The 17,306-nt window shown below is 42.0% G+C and overlaps 2 protein-coding genes across 11 annotated transcripts in view; one reads left to right on the top strand and one right to left on the bottom strand.

Annotated features, from left to right (window-relative positions):
- Window positions 1-7,267: 7,267 nt before the first annotated feature.
- On the top strand, window positions 7,268-8,527 carry GPR151 (G protein-coupled receptor 151). Its single transcript, XM_047851039.1, has one exon. The coding sequence runs from the start codon at window positions 7,268-7,270 to the stop codon at window positions 8,525-8,527; it is 1,260 nt and encodes a 419-aa protein (XP_047706995.1).
- A 2,092-nt stretch (window positions 8,528-10,619) lies between these two features.
- TCERG1 (transcription elongation regulator 1) overlaps window positions 10,620-17,306 on the bottom strand; it is a 61,960-nt gene continuing 55,273 nt past the window's right edge. For 7 of the 10 annotated variants that reach the window (XM_047850970.1, XM_047850979.1, XM_047850989.1 and 4 more), the window contains 4 exons: window positions 16,022-16,201; window positions 15,270-15,353; window positions 13,837-13,937; window positions 10,620-12,642 (listed from right to left, as the gene is read on the bottom strand). In XM_047850970.1, coding sequence (XP_047706926.1) covers window positions 12,441-12,642; window positions 13,837-13,937; window positions 15,270-15,353; window positions 16,022-16,201 — 567 coding nt within the window. In that variant the 3' untranslated portion in view covers window positions 10,620-12,440. Of the gene's footprint in view, window positions 12,643-12,900; window positions 13,013-13,836; window positions 13,938-15,269; window positions 15,354-16,021; window positions 16,202-17,306 lie in introns of those variants that run through there. The other 3 variants (XR_007150526.1, XM_047851003.1, XM_047851032.1) reach the window with 3 other exon arrangements.

Below are 17,306 nucleotides of genomic sequence, written 5' to 3'. Positions count from 1 at the left end.
AGAGCTCCTAGAAGGAATGCGGCCCTGCTGACACTTGACTTTAGGACTTTTCATCTCCAGGACGGTAAGATGGCTTGTATTGTTTTAAGGCACTAAGTTCATGGTAACTTATTACAGCAGGAATAGGAAACTAATACAGAATACCCGAAAACATCTCTCAAGCGACTGATGTTCCGTTGCAAGTCTTATCTGGTGGGAAGAGCTGGATCCAGAATCAGGAATCCGGGGTCTAGCTCAGTTCAGCAACTAACAGTTTTCTAACTATTATCAGGTCAAAATCTCTGGGGCTTTTAAGTTTCTTCTACCAAATGATGACACTATCAACTCCTTTATCTAATTTAAAAATTTTTATGACAGTAAAAATGATAAACCTACTTCATGAAAGTAACTCCAACTTACTTATTTCAACTTTTGTCCATTCCAAGTATGGGGGGTGGGGGAGGGCAGGGTGGGATAAAATAATGCAGAAAGTAGAAAAGTTTTACAAGAATGTCCTGAACTTTCATCAGGGATTTAGAACGAGGGGCTGAACGAGCATATGTTAATGCGCTCAGCAGCAAAGCTACCTGAACCAACATTGTGTACCCAGGTTGAAATATTTGGAATCAAGTTCTTGCCTCTTTCCCTCTCTGTCCCAACATCTTTTCTTTCAAAGATGTGGAGTTATGATATTCAGTCATTAAGGACATTTAATTTAAAAAATTTTTTTAACTTTTTATCCCTCCCAAGGATAAAAATGCAAGGACAAAACTTATAGACCACAAGAGCTTCCTCTCCCATTTTAAAAAGAAAAAAGAATCCCAGAGTCAGGGGTGGCAATGTACCACTCTTCCTTTCTTAACACACCTCGGGGAAAGGAGCTCAGCGCCGCATCTCTGAATACCGCACATTTCTTCCCCTGTCCGGCTGGTGCACAGGTGACAGACGATGCCAGGCGCCACCTGCTGGATTCTGTGGACACAGCTCTCTAGTCCGTGCCGAAGAAACCATCCCATCAGGACCGGCAAGAAGGTGCAAAGAGTAAAATACAAGAAACCACTGAACTGTACAGATGGAGTAGGCTGTATGGTATGTGAATCATAGCTCAACAGAGTTCTTTTTTAAAAAGAAGGTAAAAGAAATGGACATGGCATGGAATTTTGATTTTTTTTTTTGTTAACTAGATTTTCGTCTGAATGATGAGACCTGTCATTCCTTAAGGACCCACAACAAATGATACCCTACAAGAACAAAGTAGCTGTAGCCAGGGATGGGCTGACTGTGTCCAAAGCAGGATTTTAACCATTCTGGGCCCAAATAAATATTTTAGTCTTTTTCTTGCTGAAAGGTTATTCCTTTTGTGCCCTTTTATAAAACAATGTGCCCTTATAAAAGAGAGAGAGAGAGACCTGTGTCATCTTCACTGGGATGAAATCAATCCCTGACATAGTGCTCTCCAGGATGTCTTTGACCAGGGCCTCTGGTTACATTATAACAAAAACCATAGCTACAATTATCATTCACATTGTAACAATGTAAGAAGCAAACAAACTGTCAGGAAGGGAAAAAAAAGGTCAAATTAAATACACCGTAATATCAACCACAGCTGTGTTTCAATGGGACTTGGAGTGATTTTTTTCAAAAGAAAGTTTCAAGTTCTGCCTAAGCAGCCAAGATGCACCAACCTCCTTATACTCTTACTGTCCTTCACATCTATGTCCAAATGTTATCCTCCATAAAATCAAAACATGAACCATTAACAAAAAAAAAAAAAAAATCCTTAGCAGGAAAAAGGGCAAGACAATGTGAAAAACAAGAAGCGTCAGCTGAGATTCGTGGATCCCAGCCTCTGCCCTGCTACCCAGGATCCAGCGGCCTCAACAAGTCATGTCCACAGTTAGAGCATCAGTCTCCCTACCTGGAAAAGTTTTGACCCACACAGCACAAAAGGGCTGCTTTCAGGTATAACAGTCTCACTTTTTAGGGGCAGGGTTCAGATCTCCCGGCTCCCAGTCTACGGAATTTGAAATCTACAGGCTAGCCATCCCTACAGTGGACTTCAGAGGTACCTAACCAATAGCAGAAACAGGAGGGGGTGCTGTCTTGTAGGAGTGGCCACCCAGACCCGGCCAGACCCATTCACCACTCATAGACAGACTGTCACTCAGCATGCACCTGCAGCCTGGAACAACACTCCAAGACGCTAGACCCGAAGTAATGGGATGTGCCAGTCAGGAAGACCCCACAGCCAGAGCTACTCCACAGAAACAAGGTAACAGTAGTCCAAAAGATAGCACGACCCGTGGCCCTGGGAAAAGGGAGCCTCAATGAACCAAAGCCATCAGCAAAGAAGGAAACACCAACCATGTGTCGTGGCTCTTCCTCAACAGTGGAGTGGGAGAGAGGGGAGAGTAAGGAGTCTCCCTGAGGGCTAACCTAGAGAATGCCCGCACAGCCAGAGCGGGGCACACTCAACGAGCTCACCAACTGCTGGTCGGCAAAGCCCAGCCCGATCCACTCTGCTCCTCCCAGAGCTTCCTGGGCAATGTTCAGAGCCTGCAAACCTACAGGCAGAAGGAGAGATTAACTCTCGGACACCCAAAGCAAACCCTGCTAACTCCTCTGATAAGAGATAGCTGTTTTCCGGTGTGTTTCATACAGGGAGACTGAATTCACAGCACTGATGAACTCAAAAAAGGCTGTGGCAGAGAAGAGCAGGTCGGGGTAGGGCTGAGACTTCCCATCTGCAGGAGGCGTCTGATGGTCAGACCCTCCCCCACCGGCTCTTAGTTTGCTTCAGGTGCCCACGATGGCCACCCGCCTTGCGGCACGGTCACTGAACTTTCCCGTCCATTCATCTCTCCAACTAGATTGCAGCTCCTTAAGAAAAGGAGCTCTCGCACCGCCTGTGGCCCCAAGGTTGAGCACAGATGTTTGGTGTTTGGCACAGAGGTGAAGTGGCTCAGTGAATATTTAACTGAAAGAAAAGTCCACAAGCTTTGTATCCCCAGAGCTAAAGGGCTCAATACCTGTTGTTGGACTGAACTATACGAGTTTCACAATTGTGATCTTAAAGAACACTACCCCACAGCTTCTTTAGGGGTGCGGGATAGCACAGTACTTATGAACACCAGTTCTGGAACCCCAACTCTGGGGCCAGACCCACCAGGCTCGCGATCCCAATTCTGCCATCTATTAGCTGTGTGATCTACAGACCCATGGGAAAGTCCTTTCAGGTCTCCATGCCTCAGCGTCAGCATCTGTAAGAGGAGGGTCTTAGCAGTAGCACCGCCCCCAGAAGCTGTCCCGAGGTTCAGTGCACAGGACGCTTAGCACTGGGGTTGGCACTTAGGACTCCTCCAATCAGTGATGTTATTATCACTATGCCCTGGACCTGAGCTATAGGGTAAACTTTGCCCAGCCCTGCTAAGAGATCCTACTTAGCTCTGCTTTTGTCAAAAGCCACTTACGCACACCTAAAACTAATATAACACTGTAGGTTAACTACCCTGGATTTCTTTCTTTTCTTTCTTTTTTTTTTTTTTTAAGCCACTTAAAATCTTGCCCACCACTTTGCTTTGTCTGGGTTCTCTCTCTCTCTCTCTCTCTCTCTCTCTCTCTCTTTTTCTTTTTTTTTAGCATTTATTCATTTTTGAGAGATAGAGCATGAGCAGGGGAGGAGCAGAGAGGCAGAGAGACACAGAATCCGAAGCAGGCTCCAGGCTCTGGGCTGTCAGCTCAATGGAGGCTTGAAGCTGTCTGGGTTCCTTTGAAGTTTAAACTGGCTGAGGTCGTTTGCAACTTAAAATTAAAAAAAAAAAAAAAAAAGTCTATGGCTTATATTATCTGTTTTATTACTACCGCTCAATTTCCAGGGGGCTTCCTCTTAACGTCACCACCATGGGGGTGTCCCCATGGAAGAGCAGCCTGGGACCCATCTAGGCATTTGGGGGCGGGAGTGGCGGTGGCATTGCTGCTGGGGGCTTAGCATGAGTATGGAGTGGAGGCAGAAGGCTGTGTTGGGAGTCCATTTCCAAGCTGGGGAACCAGCACCAGAGACAACAAATTCTGAAACTCTCCCTTTCTCTCTGCTGACCTCAGATGTCCTCCTTCCCCGGCCAGCACTTTCCTTTGGGTCCTTCTAAACCACAATCTCTCCCTGGCTGCGTAATTTGTGTCTGTAAATCACAATCTCAGAATAGAATATCCCTTCTCCTGGAGCCAACTGAGCATTCTAAGAGCAGGGACAGATCTGCTCTTTACCTTTTATTTCTCCCTCCCAAATGACCCCTAAAAAAAAAAAAGAAAAGAAAAAAGCTTTATTGAGGTATAATTTGCATACCATAAAATCCACCCATGTTGAGTATACAAGAGTTTCCATACATTTAGAGTTGTGTGGCCATCCCCACAATCCACTTTCAACACACTTCCATGACCTCAAAAAGATCCTTTGTGCTTATCTGCACTCACCGCTTTTCCACCCCAGCCCCAGCCCCAGGAAACCACTAATCTACTTTCTGTCTCCGTATTTTTGTCTCTTCTGGACATTTCATCTAAAAGGAAATTTACAGCATGCGGTCTCTGTGTCTGGCCTCTTTTCACTTAGCAGAGTATTTCTGAGGTTCACCTATGTATGCTGTAGCATGAGTCATTCCTTCATGTGGCTGAATAGTATTCCGCTGCATGAATGTGATTTACTTAGTCATTCACCAGTGTGGGCATTTGGTTTGTTTCCAGCATTTTGGGATGCGGAGGCTGCTTCCCCTTTTCATCCCAAATAACTACCCATTTTATTTCTGTATTGTACTTGCTCAATCCACCTCCCTCTCATAATTTCTCCCCACGATCCCTTCTATCAAACAGGAAAGGGGCTCAAATATGAGGCAACTTTCCAAAATAAATAAAAATAGGGAAACCTGACAAATGTTCGCTATGCATACAACTTAGTCCTATATTTCAGTGAATATGTTATCAACAAAGATCAACTTACAAATAAGAAGAAATGCATATGGTGGGTTTTCTTCCTTTAGGTTTGCTAAGTTATATCTAGCCTTTAAATGGAAAGGATGTTAACATGAAGAAAAAGTGGATACAAGCTACATATAACACTTGCCAATACCTAGATGCACAAATGCTGATGTATCAAAAGAAAAGCAAAAACTTGGACTAGGTAATTCAGCTTGCCAATGGAGAAAATTCCTTTTTGCTGCAAGCATATAGTCTCTTTTCTTAATTTATTTTTTTAAAGTTTATTTATTTTGAGGTGGAGAGGGGCAGAGAGAAAGAGACAGGGAGAGAGAATCCCAAGCAGGCTCCACGCCATCAGCACAGAGCCTGATGTGGGTCTCCATCTCACATCTCCACAACTTTGAGATCGTGACCTGAGCCGAAGTCGAGTCGGATTGCAATTATTTCAAAATAAAAAGTTAAAACAAATTACCTCCAGAAAATGTGAAAAACTCAGGCTTGCAGTTCTTCAGGCCATACATTTGGTCTCTAGCTGGACCACCAAATTCAATTAAAGATCAGACTTTGGAGATGTTAAAGCCTTCTTGAACTCATGTAGGTAGCTGTTTGTCTTACCGGTCTTCAGGAGCCTGGACCATCATAAGCTTGAAGCCATGATACAAAGGAGTGTTTGTTTGTGGTCCCAGACCGCTGTCCTCCACATACTCCAGCTAGTGTATAATTCACACGATGTTCATTTGCTTCCAGCAGTGCTCAGTGAGTTTCTGTGCACCGCCCCCCACGTTCCTCCCCATGAGATGGAGGGGGCCTCTTCGCCCCCCACAAGTGCTGCTGCTGTTGAGGCGTCTATTGTTTCACCGTCCAAAGCGCTAACTGGGGGTTACGGCGCACTGCTGGGACAAGGCACTGCCCCCCACTACTGTTTGCTTAAGCACCATGACTTTCCAGAAAGAAGGGGAAGGCAGACAGACAAGGAAAACCAGCACAGACAGCTTTCCCAATATTCAGGGGCTGCTTATTCTGGCAGTGTAGAGCCGAGATGGCTCAGGCTTTGAGGAATTTGTCAATGTCATTCCCTTAGTTTCCAGAGACAAATTGATAGAAAACAGAGCTAGTACCAGAACCCAAAGGTCAGACTGCCAGCCCAGCACTTTTTGTGTCGGACACAAAGCATTCCTGGTTCCGCCAGGCTTAGAGTAGGGCGCGTCTTCGTGGCGATTCCACAAACCCCTTTGCCCGAATGACCCTAGCTCCTCAGATTCCTCCAGAGCACCTTTCCACTGGCCACCATAGAATGTCAAGACTGGTTCTAGAATCATTTTTTTTCTGTGAAATTTTTTTTTCTACTTTAACATGTAACTTCCTTTAAAATGCCTAAGGCGCCTTCCCCACAGAAATTGTTTATTTTTCTTTTATTCCTCCCGTCTAGGTAACTCCTCTGGGAGTTCTGTCTGCAGAGCAGCCTAATTCATCATTTGGTTGCCTTCATCATCGTCATCAGTTGCTGAAATGGTATTCAATGTGTTCTAGCTCAGAGTCTAACTATCATCACTTCTAAAGAAACTTGCAATTGTGCGACTAAATTTAGAGTCATTTGTAATTTGATTTTTCCGTAGGACTTCTTTGCAGTTTTTGTTTTCCTTCCTCAGCTCTGCGTGTTTGCTCTCAGCCGGCTGCCGGTGGGGTAGGATGGGTGAAGGCAGCAGCCCATCTCCGCAGGGGGAAAAGCAGCATCGGTCCTTGCTTCAGATCAACCCCTGACATCCACATCCCCTGGGGACTTGTTAGAAATGCACATTCTTGGGCCCTGCTCCAGACCTGCTGCATCAAGTAAGCGGGTGATTCTGGTCCAGGTTTCTGTGCAAAAGACTGACTTGCTCAGATGCAGGCTTTACTGAGTTACAGACGGCAGTCAAGATTTTAGAAACAGCTGGCTGAAAACGATTGCCTGACTGGCGCGCGACACCCCTCCCCCCCCACCCCAGGAACAGAGCCCACTTACATGTATGTTGTCCTCATTTATCATTTATGAGTCTCTGCGGCTTTGACCCCACAGGGCTGCCGATCTGACATGAGGCTTGCTAATGAGAGGCACCAGAGCAGCCCTGCTGCTCACCATTCAGTGCAGCGGAGACACGTCACATAAGGCAGAGTCGGGTCCACGTTCTTCCACACTCTGCTCTCAGGAAACAAGCAAGGGGAGGGTCCAGAGGTGTCATCTGACACGGATGACAGCCTATTTATTTCCTAGGCAAAAGAGCCGGGGCAGGAAGACAGAAAGAAGCTGACTTCTGTAAGGACGAGCCGCGTGGAAGAGGGGATGCTGGCAGCTGCCTCCACAGACTCCAACTCCAGCACCATGAACGTGTCGTCTGCTCACCTCCACTTTGCCGGAGGGTACCTGCCCTCTGACTCCAAGGACTGGAGGACCATCGTCCCAGCTCTCTTGGTGGCCATCTGCCTGGTGGGCTTCATGGGGAACCTTTGCGTGATTGGCGTCCTCCTTCATAGCGCTTGGAAAGGGAAGCCATCCATGATCCACTCCCTGATTCTGAATCTAAGCCTGGCTGATCTCTCTCTCCTGCTGTTTTCTGCACCCGTCCGAGCGACAGCATACTTCAAAGGGGTTTGGGACCTAGGCTGGTTTGTCTGCAAGTCCTCTGACTGGTTCATCCACACGTGCATGGCAGCCAAGAGCCTGACGATCGTTGCCGTGGCCAAAGCATGCTTCATGTATGCGAGTGACCCAGCCAAGCAAGTAAGTATCCACAACTGCACCATCTGGTCAGTGCTGGTGGCCATCTGGGCTGTAGCTAGCCTGCTCCCCCTGCCAGAATGGTTCTTTAGCACCACCAGGCTTCACGCAGGTGTGGAAATGTGCCTCATGGACGTCCCCCCCATGGCCGAAAGGTTCATGGCAATGTTTGGTAAGCTCTACCCTCTCCTGGCGTTTTGTCTTCCATTACTCTCTGCCAGTTTTTATTTCTGGAGAGCTTATGGTCAGTGTAAGAAACGAGGCACTAAGACTCAAAATCTGAGAAACCAGATGCGCTCCAGACAGCTCACAGTGATGTTGCTGAGTATCGCTGTCACCTCTGCTGTGCTGTGGCTCCCCGACTGGATAGCGTGGCTGTGGATCTGGCACCTGACGGCTGGAGGCCCAGCCCCACCACAAGGTTTCATAGCCCTGTCTCAAGTCCTTATGTTTTCCATCTCTTCGGCAAATCCTCTCATCTTCCTAGTGATGTCAGAAGAGTTCAAGGAAGGCCTGAAAGGCTTGTGGAAATGGATGATAACCAAAAAACCACCAACTGCCTCAGAGTCTCAGAAAACACCAGCTGGTAACTCAAATGTCCCTCCCGACAATGTCCCATCTCCAGAGTCCCCAGCACCCATACCAGAGAGAGAGAAGCCTGGCTCTCCCTCCTCCAGTGTAGACAGAACGGAGAAGGCACAGATCCCCATCCTTCCTGATGTAGAGCAGTTTTGGCATGAGAGGGACACAGTCCCTTGTGTACAGGACAATGACCCTACCCCCTGGGAACATGACGATCAAGAGACGGGAGACTGTGATAAATAGATTAATTTTCCAAGCAAAACAAATTGTGATTAATGTATTTACTTGCACTGCTGCTTGTCGATACTGCAGACTTTAAGACATAAACCATGGTCCAGTTACTAACTCTAGGAATTACAAAAATGCTTCACAGTATGCATTTTCAAAATGTGCCATTTGGTAAGTAGAACACCGTGTTAGGAGTCATGGTGATGTTTCAGAATTATATCCTGGCTATCCAAAGAATTAACTTCAGTGTCGTGTGAAGATGCTTCTGTCACACGTGAATAGAAATCCCAGACACTCTCTGTCCCTTGTTCACAACTGCTCTTACTGGGTACTCCTTAGGACTACCCTGTACTGGCTGGAGTAGAGCTTATCTTTGTCAAAGGCTGGACTCCTTTACTTTTACTTTCTTCCTGAACCTGCTAGCCTTAACTTCACTTAGCAAACTTTGTTTCACTTAAGCTCAAAATTTACTTTATGAAAATCCACGTAGATTTTCCATGCCTGAAGGTTGCCAGAATAAGGATCAGCACTTCATTGTGGGCTCATTTCAAACCGTGGCTTATTTTGGCTAAGCTTCGCCTTACACTGAAACCTGCTTCTCTAGTCTTTGTAAAGAGGTCTCCGTGAGTCTTCATTTGCTAAGTCAGAGGATTTTTGCAGCTTAATTAGCATGACATTCTAAATTCTGATATGGAGAAAGAACTTTAAAAACTGCCCTTTCTCTTCCCAATTACCTACGCTTCCAAGATGCAGGAGCAAAGTACTCTTCTACAAGCTGCTATCAATCTGTTCCTCCCGATACCTCCATTCTGTCAAGATAAATATAAACTGTAGTTAATGACAAAAGTATTAATTACTGAAGGCAATCCTCAAGTATAAAGAAGGAACGGAGATGGTGATCTTCCTTTTGTTAAATGGTACTAAATGTCCCCTGAACACTGAACTCACTGAACCCTGCCCAAGTTTTAAAATACCTCAGGGTCTTTGTTACAAAGATGATCAAGAGTAACAAGGAAAAAAAAAATAATAATAATAGGAAAAGAAAAAATTCCATGGATACAGGACAGAATTTGGCTAAGAATAGAAAACAAACAGCACAAAGGCGATGGAGAAAGAAAAGCAATACTACTAAATTTTGTGTTCCCAAACACTTTACCAATATAATTCAAGTAAAAGGCAACAACTTCATTTTACAGCAAGGTAAATCATACCCAATAAAACAATCATTATGATACATTTCTTTCCCTATTAAACATAAGGACATTTATCCATGATTCTTGATTACTTTATAATGGAACTCTGGGGTATTTTCATTGTGGGGTTCCCTCAGGAAAAAAAACTGCCATTTTGCCAAGCCATGGGGAAGTTAAAATACAAAAATATGCTGTGGATGGAATTTGTATTTTTTAAAAAATGTCCAGTCTATGGGTTTTAGGGTATGTTTTTTTGTCTTTACCAATGGTCGTGGTTTGCTTTTAACACAGAAGATAGGGCTGATTTCATTTTATCTGGTTCATTACAAATTTTTATTTTAAGGCTCACAAGATCACAAAGTACAATTTAACCCAAATACCCAAATACTGTTTTGTGAGACAGTTATACAAAGGGATTACCTTGAAAACTGTGGTGAACTATTTGAATTAGATTGTTCACTATATAATATAGTAAATGCTGGATGTGAGCTTCTACTGTTTTGACATTTTAACTTGTAAACAAATAAAAACAATTGCTTTACTTCAGATAGTCTTGGAGACTTAGAGCTGTCTTTGTCTTGAATGCGCCTTTCAAAATCATCACTTGGCACAATGGGGCTTTATGGGGAGGTCAGACCTTAGTATTGACATAGGTCTCAGGGTAAACTGTATCACATATCTTTAAGGAGTTTGACGGTAAGCGCCAAGTCAAGATGCAGATACTGAAACACAGTGTAATTATGATGACCTTTTCATTAAAAACCTAATATACAGAGTCCTGACTTGGTCTTTTAAAGAAATCTGCATAGTAAAGCTTGATTTGCACCTTAAATGAACAGTCAATCCCAAATACTTTACAACAGAAGTAGGAAATTAGGATAGGTATCACCAAACCGTTGTGGTTTTTTTTTTTCACACTTTTCAACTGTGAGAAACCAAACAATGAGTGGGCAAACAACACTACGTGGAATTCAGAACAAAATAAAGCATTCTAAGAGCTTTCACTTCTGCTGGCCAGTGATATTCCTACAACAGCTGTGCTCCTTTTGGCAAACACTTCAGTTTCATGCCTCACAGAACTTAAAAATCACTCAATGGGTTTATACAAATGACCTTCAAAAAAAGGGGGGAAAGGGGGATAAACTATCTTGTTCATTATCAAATTGTACAGGTTAGGACCTTAGTCTGTTAATTCCAGTTGCTCACATACATGATTTCTGTAACAATTAATATATTTAAGCTAAGTACTAAGTAAAGTTAAGTGTGAATGAGTCTGTATGCATGTGGTCTGTGTCTTTGTGCACAGAACACACAATCTACTGGTATTTCCTCATTTTAGGTTTTGCTGCAATCACAGGAGATGGGAGAGAAAAGGGAAGATAAGTTATCCAATTAACCCATTTTTCTTAAACATGGATGTGGTACTCTGAAATGAGAAAGCTATGAAGGAATGAGACAGGAATCTTTAAAGTGGGGAGGTACAGCTAGAAAGAGCAAGTGGAGGTCAAAGGTACGTTCCACGGTATGATGTGCAGGGCACACTGAAAGGGTGCCAAGAAAGCTTCACCATCAGTTGTGTTAACATAGAGACAAAAACAAGAAAACACACAAACAAAAAACCAGCATCTTCTTCCCATGAGGCAGTAGGATATTGCTAAGAGACTGAGCACCAAAATGGTTCTTTACAAATTTCTTCCCTTTTATACTGCAAATAATTTATTATATTCAAGCCTTTAAAAACTATGTGATATATAGGATTGGAAGTCAACTTTCTCTGTGCCAAATTACAGTTGCTACTGCTTTAATGAACAGGTTTAAAAGATGTCTTTGTTATAGGTTCCACAACAATAATCATATACAATCCACATATATAAAAAGGGTTGGTTTATTGTAGTTCAAATACATAAACTGAACATTCAAACATCTTAAAATTAAACTTTAGAAACAAAAGTTTAACATTCAAACTGGAGTATAGTTTACAGGGAACACCCAAGAAAGATAATTTGTTGTCTAATCCAGAATATTTGATAAAGATCACTTAATGGTAAATAAAACGTGTTTAACCATCAGTCCTATTCTGGCCAACATGTTAGTTATGACCGTGGTTCCATACCTGAGAAGAAATTACTAAATAAATCTTCTCTTAGGCTAAACAAGACTTGGCCTAGAATTCAGAGGGGGTAATCAAAGCACGTAAGTGAACAAACAAAACTAAAGTGTTCTTTAGAGACAAAGGTAAAAGTATGTCCATTATAATAATCTTAGCCTCTGGAAGATAAGAATTCAATTTTCAGTGTTTTCTCTTTTACCCGCTTTAAAAAACAAAATCAAAATAAAACAAACCCTAACTTAGGTTTTCTTGGAGTCTGTGGTATTTGCATCTTGCAAGTTCAAACCACAAATGCTCTTACGTCTTGCATGTTTAACACTGCTAGAAAGAACGTCACCAAGTCACTGACTTCCACACCTCATAAAAGGATGATTTTTAGCTTCAAGATTTTAGATTTACTAGAGACAGCCTATATTTGAGTATGTATGTCAGTCATGCCACACAAAGAAAAGCATAAATTATTTCCAAAGTGTTCTCTGTTCAGAAACTGTTCATGAATGCTTCTCCTTCTGTTCGTCAGATGGTTCTGCAATAGTCTGACTAATGCACATACATGTAAAAACCTGGAAATTGGCTCATGCAAGCGTTTTTGAATTAAGATACCCCTGTGGAAGAGTACTGAGAATTATTTTGTTGATCGTCTCGTGGGCTCTGACGCTGTGGGAGGTGGGGGTGGACCCCGGCGATCCAGGTCATCCACATAGGCCACAATCAGTTTACGCCTCTCTTCTGGCACACAGTCTAGTACTAGATACCGTTTGTCGTTCTGCAAAATTTTTTCTACATCTTTCAGGTGCTGATCAGATTCCTGGATTAGCTTTTTGGATCTGAAATAAGAAAACAAGTCCAAGAATTACTGACTGCTGTTCACAGGTCTTTCAGAAATGAGCTGGAAATGTCCATCTAGTTCCTAATTGTGTTTCCATTTTTTTTTTTTTTTTTTTTAAGAAAAATTTCACTGCAGTGGTCACCTTTGTAAATCGCCTCAGCAAAGACTCCAAGGAGTGAAAGGGCCTCAGAAGCTGAATTACCCTCCCACCCCTACTGGTGGTCCCTCCAGATCAGGGCTGAGGGTGGGTGGGTAAATCTTGCCCGTGCTGTACCTGTTCTGTGGATGAACAGAGGACTTCAGTCTGCGGGGCTGCCAATCCCAGCATCTTTCACAAGCTTTCACTTTCACATCTTTCACTAAATTAACTATAAAAATGTAGAAAGAAGTCTTACTTCACATCTAATTTAAAAGCCCAAGCTGATGCAAAACATTAAGGATCCTGACCAAAAAATCCAATGACAAAATACCTAAAAACCACACCCTCAGCACTATCTATCCTCCCGTGCACATACCCTTCATTAAGATGTTTCCAATTTTTCTCTTAAAGGAAGAAAAGCTGGAGCATGAAACAAAACTGCTTTCCTGTGCACTGACTGCTAAGCATTAAGCATTGTAAACTTGTTTTCCTGATGGTAAAACGGTTGGGAATGTGGAACTACTGGGCACGTTACAGAGAAATCTTGTCTAGAAACTCTGATTTTTATCGTTTAAAATTTGTATTTAAAAGTATCCAGCAAATTGCTATCATCCCGAAAAAAAAAAAGTTTTTGCTGAGCTTAAGATGATTTCAAGCTTAAGAAATGTTCCACAACACTGAATAGTCTTCACAGGAGGCAGAGACAATGGACAGTGAAGGACTGTTTAAGAAATCTCTTCACAAATACAACTCTTATCAAGCGGGGGTACTCCTAAAAAAGCAGTGAAGTAAAAACAAAAGTGTGTTTAAAAAACTGGATGGGTGGGTAACACAAAATAAGAATTGACATCTGGGCCCTTTCTTTAAAAAAAAAAAAAAAAAAAAAAGTAAGGTAGACATGGGCTGTATTTGGCCTTTAATAAAATTGGCTTCTTCTTATTCCTAAAAATTAATAATGTCAACATGTGTGTGAATGCATAGAATGCTCTGGCCATTAGAGTAAGGACTAGTAAAGACAATGACTGCGGATATGAAACATTTCATTGCACACACCTATATGTTATAAATTTGGTCTCTTTCAAAAGCGTCCTGAAGTCAGCTTTGGCTGTGATGTACTTGTCTCTGATGTATTCTTCAAACTCTCTTTGTTTTTTCTGCAAAAGGACAGTAAGATTTAAAAAAAAAAGTCACAAATTCCAAAATTACTATCAATTATTTATTAAACCGGTAATTTGTAAGTCACATCATAAATAATTCCAAAGGAAAAGGCTAGAAAGTACATTTTTGTTCACGCAGCATTCATTAAACTGCAAAATATGCAATGTACATTTTTAAGGCAAAAAGAAGCCAAGAACAAGGAACCACTCAATATATTAGCAGTAGCTAAAGCCCGAGGGCTTGCAATGTGCTACACTGTGCTGAGGGTTTTATCAGGATATCTCCTTTTGTGTTCCTAACAACCTCAAGTGGTAGACACTCTTGAAAATAAAGAAATTAAGGGGGTATTTCCTGTAGACTATACTTCTATCTTCTAACACCAAGACAATAATGTGGTATAACTTATGGAGAACCCCAAATAACATTCATAACTTAGTACTAACTGATCCTGAGCATTTAGCTTTTCTAGTAAGGAACAGGCATAATGGGTATAAACTCTTTGGGCTAATATTAATAATGACAATAATAATAATATTAAAAAGTATTATTGTCAATTTAAACAATCAGAAAAGTTAGAAACTAAGACTAGACCTGTCGGCTATCGGTCCACCACTCTTTCCCAGCCATGTGTACTTTGTCGTCCACACATCTACAATCCATCTTAAGGAAACAGGGGGAAGAATAATAGCTCTGTGGGGTTGTGCACCCTAGACCTAGAGAAACCAACTGGGAAAGGAGAATGATGGGGAGAAGGAACAAATGAAAGGCCAAGGGATAAAATAAGACTGAGGTCAGCTACCCTATCCTTGGCATCATTCACTATTTCAGAACCCAGGGGAGTTCATTTTCCACACAGGAGTGAGAGCATCCCAGAACAGGGCTCAGCTTCTATAAACTTCCCCCATCTGCAGTTCCTCTACTCCAGTCTCCGGGGCATGTAACAACAAAAGATCACATTATGGCATTCTGCTAACACGGCTCTGGTGCTCTGACAGCCTGGTATCCACGGCCAGGTTGAAAATGTCTATGTAGTGGGACCTGACTATACCAGAAACAAAAACTACAGCTTCAGTAAAGCTCTAACATCCCAGAACACAGGCTTAACCCCAAGGATGACATTTTTACAGTTTCTACTTTGCTGTCTTATTAATGTATAGTACAAGATAAAAAAAATATGACCTTAAAATTCAGATTTACTTCTCATACTCTTAAGTTATTCACTTAAAACCATCAATGTCAGTTTAATCAAAATACATACTGGTGGTGCTGATTAAGCCCACATTTAATATTTATCAACTGACAGTAAATCTCAGACAAAATCCTCTTACCCTGTCACTGGAGGAGAACTTAATGCACCGAGGATCTTCCTTAATGATTTTTTTTACTTCTTTCCATGTGGATGTTAAGGTAATCTTTGAAAGGCAAGGAAAAAAAACCACAAATACAACTCACTTTCATCGCAAAGATCAAATGGCGGGAGCATATACAGTACACAGTATTGCACGCTGACCTACAATCTCCTGTAATAATGCCCAAATGTAATTGGACTAGCTAGAGACAGGAAGCAGCTTTAATACAATTTCTTTTTGTTGTTGGCCACAAGAGTTATATTCATGGTCCTATTTCAAGGTGGCCTAAGACAATCACCTGCAAACCCTGGATCCCCATAGGCAACACTGTAACTTCTGAAGAAACCACCACCAAAAGGAGATCAGGTATCAGAAGAAAACGTGAACGACGGAGGGAAGAAAGGGACCATGGGACCAAACTGAAAATGGAGCAAAAGATGCAATCCACTCAGTCTATCATTCTATCATTAGGAGGGATCAATGATCACACAACAAAGCCCAATATCAATCAACAGGAATGTGAAAACTGCGGCAGGAAGTAATTTCTAAATAATTAAGAATGCCATTAACATTTTACTTAAAAAAGAAAAGAAAAGAAAAAAAAAACAGAAAAGAAAGTGTATAAAACCCATGCATTCCAGTAAGAGATCTAAAGACCAAGACACTACGATGTTTTTGGAATTATTCTTAAAGACCCATCTAGATTAAAACAAGGAAAATAAGAGACTTACTGCAGAAGTTTCATCCAGAAGTTGCCTAAAGTGCTCCCTCTTCTTTTTGGTAAGTGCTTCAATGTGTTCATTAAAAAGCTTCTCTTTCTCCTCTCTTTCCAACAAGGATCCAGATTCCCAACGGTGATCTTTTCGGAGAGTCCTCCGAGTATCAGACCATGACACATCTGAAGAACGCACCTAAAAAAGTACCAAAAAATTCTATCACCAAAGATCTCTTTTTTCACATTTCAACAATAAAAGGCTTATTTATCTAGTTTAGGAATGATACAATTAATAACGGAAGCTTCTGGTGACTCCACCTTAAACAGTCACTAAAAATCTGCTTCTTTAAACTAGAAATCCCACCTCTCAGAGCTCACCCAAGCAAGCTATCAAGTATGGATTCAGAGGTGTAGAAAGATGAAGAGAATTACTTTAATCGTACTTAGGCACTCTATTTAACATCTTACCAACCTTCAGTAGGAGAAATGGATAGAAATAAAACAGGAAATATCTTGCTACAGGACTAAAGAGGTGACAGGAAAAAAAACCCACCAACAGATCTTGAGCTCAAATTTGTACTTATCAACTACATACTGGAAGTGACATTTCAAAGCATAAGCAAGAATTAACATGGTCAGTAAGAGAAGACGTGACAGATCAGGCTGGTTCAACAAACAGCACAAGGCTATGCTTCACTGCTGGTAATAGCAATACAAGTTACTGCTAGTTACACCACTGCCAATGCTAACATGGGAGGCTAAAAAGACAGAAAGGTGAGAAAGAAGAAAAATATAAAAACATTTATTTAATCAACATTTATCAAGCACCGAAAAATGAGTCAGCTAAACACGGAGCTTGGTACTGGAAAAACAAAGTAAGACACTACCCCTTCCTTCAAAGGACTCAACTTTTTTAAGAGAAGACAGGCAAGTAAGCAAGTAACGGCAAAAGCACATAATAAGTGCTGTGAGGTGTATGCTGACCACAGGGCAGGCAAAGGGAACAGTGAAAACAAATCTGCCTTAGATGGGTCAATATCAGCCTCACAGAAGAGATATTTGGGTGTGCTCTTGAAAAATGAGTTTTTAAGCGCACTCAAAGTATTCTAGGTGGAGGGATTAGCATGACTAATGCCAGAATTCATTAGGTGTAAATATGGTTCATTAGAACTAAGTGCAGAAAGGCTAGAGCTTAAAGGGGCAAGAGAGAAAACCAAAGAGGGTAACATATCATGAAGGTGGTGGGGGAGTTAAGGAATGAAGTCATATATTATGCTAAGACAACTGAATTTTAAATGTTT

Source organism: Prionailurus viverrinus, chromosome A1 (genome assembly GCF_022837055.1).
Source record: "Prionailurus viverrinus isolate Anna chromosome A1, UM_Priviv_1.0, whole genome shotgun sequence".
In the NCBI taxonomy this organism is placed as follows: Eukaryota; Metazoa; Chordata; class Mammalia; order Carnivora; family Felidae; genus Prionailurus; species Prionailurus viverrinus.
Note: the sequence above shows the minus strand (reverse complement) of the source record. Positions and strands in the feature narration are given on the sequence as shown.

Excerpts from the sequence above, each read along its gene's own strand:
- GPR151 (XM_047851039.1), top strand. The coding sequence starts at position 7,268 with ATGCTGGCAGCTGCCTCCACAGACTCCAACTCCAGCACCATGAACGTG.